The sequence below is a fragment of the Vigna umbellata genome, chromosome 4, assembly GCF_029865625.1.
Source record: "Vigna umbellata cultivar VRB3 chromosome 4, Vumbellata_1.0, whole genome shotgun sequence".
Taxonomy (NCBI): Eukaryota; Viridiplantae; Streptophyta; class Magnoliopsida; order Fabales; family Fabaceae; genus Vigna; species Vigna umbellata.
In genome coordinates this window covers 8,062,961-8,069,656 of record NC_142168.1, presented here as the reverse complement: position 1 = coordinate 8,069,656, position 6,696 = coordinate 8,062,961, and the positions used below count along the sequence as shown (strand labels likewise).

The 6,696-nt window shown below is 32.0% G+C and overlaps 1 protein-coding gene across 1 annotated transcript; it reads left to right on the top strand.

The window, feature by feature from the left end:
- Positions 1-2,077: 2,077 nt before the first annotated feature.
- LOC124826474 (WRKY transcription factor SUSIBA2-like) lies at positions 2,078-5,971 on the top strand. The gene is made up of 5 exons (XM_047299301.2): positions 2,078-2,452; positions 2,738-2,812; positions 3,222-4,096; positions 4,183-4,341; positions 5,007-5,971. Exons 1-5 carry the CDS (start codon positions 2,213-2,215, stop codon positions 5,743-5,745), a joined length of 2,088 nt encoding a protein of 695 aa, XP_047155257.1. The 5' UTR covers positions 2,078-2,212; the 3' UTR covers positions 5,746-5,971.
- Positions 5,972-6,696: the final 725 nt, after the last annotated feature.

Below are 6,696 nucleotides of genomic sequence, written 5' to 3'. Positions count from 1 at the left end.
TAGCCCCAATTGAAAAAATCAGAAACCGTTAAACAATCTTACAAAAAAATGATTTTATAATGAGTTTTGATCTTATAATTTTTGTCTTATCTAATTTTGAGTTTTGAGAATGAAAATTATTAAAATACCCTTAACCTTAAAACTTAGAATCCATGATATATAAGGGTATTTTTGTCTACTAAAATTCGGTACACATTGCTAAAATGTATCAACTGAAAAACAGACGTACGCGCGTTAGCAAACCCCATATATATATATATATATAATTAACAGTATTATTTTATGGGAACTTTGAAATTTAATCAATATTTAAAACATTTTATAAGTTTTCATGAGATAATTTTAAATATTTAATCCTATATATAAATTTAAATATTCATGTAATTAATAATGGTTGCAAAAGACATTTGTGATGTGTATAAACTAAATAAAGAGATAGACAAATGAAGTGAGAAAAATTTTAATTTAAGAAAAAGGTAAATGAAATATATGTAAATAGAAAAAGTATAAAAAATAATATTTATGAAAATGAAAAGTTATCATGAAATAGTTAGTCTTTTTTAAATTATAAGAACATTCATGCATTGAATAAATTATTTAATAAATAATAAATTGGAGGTAATTAAATTTCTATTTAATTAAGAAGGAAAATATTTAAATATTTAAAAATGTGTCATTAAATAATTAATTCTAAAATAATAAAATAATTAATATGTCATTAATATTGGTCAAGTCAAATTTTGTTATACAGGTAATACATGGATATGTAGATGGGTAAAAATTTATGGGAAATGAACTGTTACTCGCAATTTTTAATTGTTTTTTTAAGAGAAACATTTTTATTTAAGTTAAATAAGATTATCATGAGCAATATTTTTTTTTAAATATTGAACGCACATTTCTCTTTTTTTAATATTATTATTTAAAAAGAAATAAAGGTTTGTAGAGTAATATTTGAAATTGTGAATTTATTGCAAGAAATAAAATAAAAATAAAAAAGTGTGATAAGAATGTGTGACTTTGTAACCAGTTTGAGACATTAAAGGCAAATAAAAAAAAAGACACGATTCATTATAACAGAAAATGAAATTTGTTAGAACATGGAAAACAATAAATAGCAGATTGAGATCTAATCTAAGAATTATGATCCGAAAATTTCTGCATGTAGATTTAGAAAACAGAAAGTAAATTTCGCAAAGCAAAAAGTGCTTTTCCGAGGTAACAACACGTGTGTGGTTGTGTTAATTCGGAATTTTCGCATGTCATTTTTTCCGAAACTAGTGATTGCAATTTTTGTATTATGTTACATAACCTTCTAAGCGCGTTACAACAACTTTTACTTAAATAGCCCTAACCTTCATTAATTAATTTATTAATCTAACTTCGTTATAATTTTTCGTTTATACCAACTAAAATATACTATTAAATAAGTATCCATAATTAACATTGATTTATATATCTAACTATGTACTTCTCCCCTCTCTTTTAACAAAACTTTATGATAATTTTTTTTTTGTTGAGAAATTACATTTTCCCGTTCAATCTTTTTTAACATAAAAAAAGATTCCATTTTAAAATTCAAATAAATATTTTCTTAATTTATTTCGTGAAGTTAGAAAATAAAAAAACAATACGCATGAAAGAATATAATTCCTTGTACTAATTGCAAGGGATATATCAGGAAATTAAATTATAATTTTTTTGGTATAAACTATGATATTAATTTAATTTATTAATCCTTGTATAAATATAAAGAATTTATGCATAAAAAAAATGAATTGAAAAGATACGTGATGTTTTTTAGAACCTAAAATATTAATTATAGTTGTTAATCTTATCCCAAAACCTTAAATGCCATGGTGCGAAAGCGCAAAACTTTAAATTAATCGAGTGCAATGATTAATACGAAGTGTATGAACCTTGTTTACTAAATTGACACTATTGGCTAAGTTTTATTTATTTGTTTTGTTTATTTATTCATTATTTAATTTTTGTTTGTTGCACAAAAAGACAAAAACTAATATTTTGTATATATACGTGCACAGAGATCAGTGTGGAAGAAATGTATCATGTTTGGGTTGTGTGTTGTAGGTGGAAGCAAAGATTTCACTACAGAAACAACTTCAAATCTTCACTTTCATTAGCTGAACCTCACCTTCGTCATCATAATCTCCATTTCCTATATAAATTCTGATTTTTTTTTTCTTTCAAAATGGGAGAAAATGATGATCACAACAACCATTGTAATGAAGAAACAGAATCAAAAGATGCAAAAAGAAGCCTGGCTGAGAGAAGAGGGTTCAATTCAAATGCTGCAAAAATCAATACAGCACTGTTTTGTAGTGACACTACAACAAACCCTTCTCCTTCTCCTGCTACTCATCTCACCATTCCTCCTGGAATCAGTCCCACTGCATTGCTGGACTCTCCTATTATGCTTCCAAATTCTCAGGTTTGGATATATATGTATTTATATGTAATATACACAAATCACACAAAACAAAACTTATATGCGTTTTTTATAGGTACTTTGGGTGTGTTTTTCAATCAAAATTCCAGTTTCTACCCAATGATCTACAAAATAAGAATTTGCATTAAAGATCATAGATTTTGTCTGGGTAATATTTCAATCTTGATTGGAGAACGGTTTGCTGCATCTGGATTTGTTTTTGGGTTTGTTTTTTTGTCATTTCCTTGTTTTGAAATTTGCTTTGATTTTTTTTAATTGGTGTTCTAGGCAACACCATCATCTCCCACCACGGGGAGTTTCTTCGTGATGTCAAATCTTCTTCCCTATTCTGCTCTGAATCAGGTACCTTTGTTTTTTAATTATTAACAAATCCGGTTTCTGTCACGGTGAAAATAAATTTTATTAAATTGTTGAAGCTTGATGTTGCAAATGCATTATTCTGCAATCTATTCCGCCATTTTTTTGCATGATCTGAATATTGAAAACCATTCAGTTGGATGTATTTGATGCAGAGAATGGGAGTAGAAATCTGTGTCAATTAAGCACGATGACTCACAATAAGCTTGAAACATTTGCTTTGATTGATAGTGTGAATCTTTTAAACAAATATCAAGCCAAGCTTTTTGTGTAGTATTTGTTGAAAAATCCCATGACCTATATTTCTTTCTCAGATATTATCTTAAATGAATCTATTTAGTTTGTATTTTCTGACAATACTAGTGAATTTGGTTGATAACCTTGAACTCAATAGGTTTCTAGTAATTTCCACTCGGTAAAGGGAGGGAATAGAGAAAGCCAACTACCTCCTCAAGTTCAGTCACCATTAGATTTTTCATTCCCAGCAGATTTTTCAAAAGGGCATTCTGTGAAAAATAGTGAAGTAAATTCATACAATGATATGAAAATGGTAAATGATAAGATTGTTAATGGCAATAATGTTGAGAAGCCAATCTCTGGTTCTGAAGAAGTAAGCGATGAAAGTGCTGTGCCGAAAAACGGTATCAACAGTGAGGATATTGTAGGACAACCTGCTTCAGAAGGAGAACTGAAAGAAGCATCTCATGCAACAGGAGTGGTAAGGACCTCAGAGGATGGTTACAATTGGAGAAAGTATGGACAAAAACAGGTAAAAGGTAGTGAGTATCCCAGAAGCTATTATAAATGTACACAACCTAATTGTCTGGTCAAGAAAAAGGTGGAACGATCCCATGATGGTCAAATTACAGAAATCATCTACAAGGGTAATCATAACCATGTAAAACCACACTCTAGTCATAGAGGATCTGCACTTTCTACAGATGAGGTTTCAGACATGGCTGAAGAAGGTGCATTGGCTAAAGTTGATGGTGGGTTCATGTGGAGAAATATTCAGTCAGGAATAAAAGATTCAAAAAACAGTTTAGATTGGAAGGCTGATGGTCAGGAAAGGACATCACCAACTTCTGGTGTGACTGAGATTTCAGATCCTATATCAACCAACAAAGCTAAATCTCTATCCGTGTTTGAATCGGAGGAGACTCCAGAGCTTTCTTCTTCACTTGCTAGTCATGATATGGAAGAAGATGGAGCCACTCAAGCAATTGTTGAAGATGAAGCTGAGAATGATGAATCGGAACCTAAAAGAAGGTATTATATTCCATCTGGTAGTGTCCTTATGGCCCCATCTCAAGTGGAAAGAACTAAAATCTCTCTACATTAATTTGTCATTGCAGAAAGAAAGAGAACTATGCAGCTGAATCAAATTTGCCCCCTAGGTCTGTTCGTGAGCCAAGAGTGGTAGTCCAAATTGAGAGTGATGTGGACATACTTGATGATGGTTACCGCTGGCGTAAGTATGGACAGAAGGTTGTCAAAGGAAATCCAAATCCTAGGTAATGGTCGTCCTTCTTTCTTCACTTGCTAACCTGTTTATACTTGTCCACAATTGATTGAAACATACATCTGATGTAGCGTTTCTATCTTTAAGGAAGTATTATATTTAGTTTTGGGGCATTGTGCTCAATGATGTCATGTTTCCAATGACATCCAGTTATTCATGTAGCTGATTTCATTTGTAATATAAGGTTTTTGTTTTTCTCTTTGTTGGGCTATTGTGATCTCAGAAGAAGTTTCAACTTTTCAACTATTTGAAAATGCATATTGATCAAATTATTGTAGATTCTTATTTCTTATGGTTGAATACTGATATTTTCTGTTTTTTGTCCACTGCTCTTTTTGAATAGGGTGGACAATTTTCGTTCTTAAGTTGAAAGTGTGCTTGTTTGATACTGTGTATGGATATTTATGAAGTTGTCATTATGTTCTGGCTTCCTAGCTGTATATTTGAACGAGTTTTGTGTTTTAAGAAGATCAGTGGTCTATTCTGCAGACTGGCTTGATTCTTTCTCTATGTTTTTCATTCACATCAAGCTTTTTCTCAATAGGGCTATGCTTGCATTTACATCAAGCTGTTACGAAACAGCATTCATGCATTTTTCACTTGAGCTTATAGGCTGATATGTATTCAACATTTTCTCATGGATCTCTTCCATTTCAGGAGCTACTACAAATGCACAAGTGCTGGGTGTATGGTAAGGAAACATGTGGAAAGGGCTTCACACAATCTAAAATATGTTCTTACTACTTATGAGGGAAAACACAATCATGAAGTGCCCACTGCAAGAACCAACAATCAGATAAACTCAAGTGATGGTGGTTTACACCCCAATGGTGTCAATGGGCAAGTGGGTCTTGCTTTACCAGGGAGTGCTGGCATTAAGCATGAGACTCATCAAACTCTTGCACATCATTTTGATAGAAAACCTGAATTCAGCAATGATTTTCTCAGGCCTAGTTTGATTGGAAGTTTCGGTAGTGACATGAAGTTTCCTCCTTCTTCCCTTTGCCAAATGAAGTATCCTTCCTTGAATAACACCATGCCTTATAGCTCCTATGGACTGAACCCTGATCGTTGTGCTGCACCTCAATCTGGATCCATTTCCTCAATGTTCCCTGATTTTCCAATGCCACTACCATTGAATCTTCCCTCATCTGGAAAATTTTCAATTGCTGGACTTAACTTTAACTGTGCCAAACCAATAAATCCTATCCAATCTTTCCTTTCTGGACAGCAAGTGAAGGACATTGATGCAGTATTTCTGAGGCCTAAGCAGGAACAGAAGGATGATGCTATATATGGCTCCTGCATCCCCTCACTAGATGCAAATGCCTCACTCTCTTCTTCTTCAGCACCACCGTCCATTTATCAACGAGTCATGCAAAATTTCCCTTCATAAACTCCTTTTACAGCTATTAGAAACACCAGCAGATGCTGAGTTTTTTGTTTAGTATTCCAGTGTCTTCCCTCCTGTTATAAATCTTCAGCTGTTTTGTTATTGCTGAAAAAAGCTATAATCTCTTTATACAAATTGCTCACCAAAGTTCTTGGTAAGAAAATTCTTTTCCTATGACTCGTATTGCTTCCTTTCTTTCATATATTTACTGAAACAAAATATTAAATCTTTTACATATATTTGTTATTAGTTACTGGTAGGAAAATAACATTATTCCCTACTGGATTCATTTATGCTAGTGTCAATCACAATGACAATTTTCACCTTCATACAAGAATAGCATTTGCCTTAAGCCATTTGATAATCTTGGAATGGACACGATCAAATTAATACTATTAAACTATAGCAATTTCATAATTATTAAGATAGTAATAAAATAGTAGAAAAGATAAAGTTAATCTTAAGTCGTATTCCATTGAATACTGGAATACGTTGTAAATTTACAAGAAGGCAGAATTCCTTTAATAGGGAACAAGAATGAACAGAAACCAATGGGAAAAAAATATTGTGGGAGACAATGAAAACTTGTATTATTAAATTAGAAAACATTACAATTTATAAAGCTTAAAAATATAACCATCCACTAAGAATGTGTCCCAAGAAATAAGTCATTAAATAAAATGCATGAATCAGAGAGAACAAACCTAACTGATTCCTTAAAACTAGAGAAATAATGACAATTAAAAAAATAAAATAAAACAGAATTAAAAGGTGGACATGTTTCAGTCCTAAAACATTTTTCTAGCACTCCTTTTGGCATAGCGGGCCCCGGTGGGAGGCCCATACAACGGGCTATTAGTTTAGTGGTAGCGCGTGCCCCTGATAATTGCGTCGTTGTGTTTGGACTGTGAGGGCTCTCAGCCACATGGATAGTTTAATGTGCTTATCGGCGCC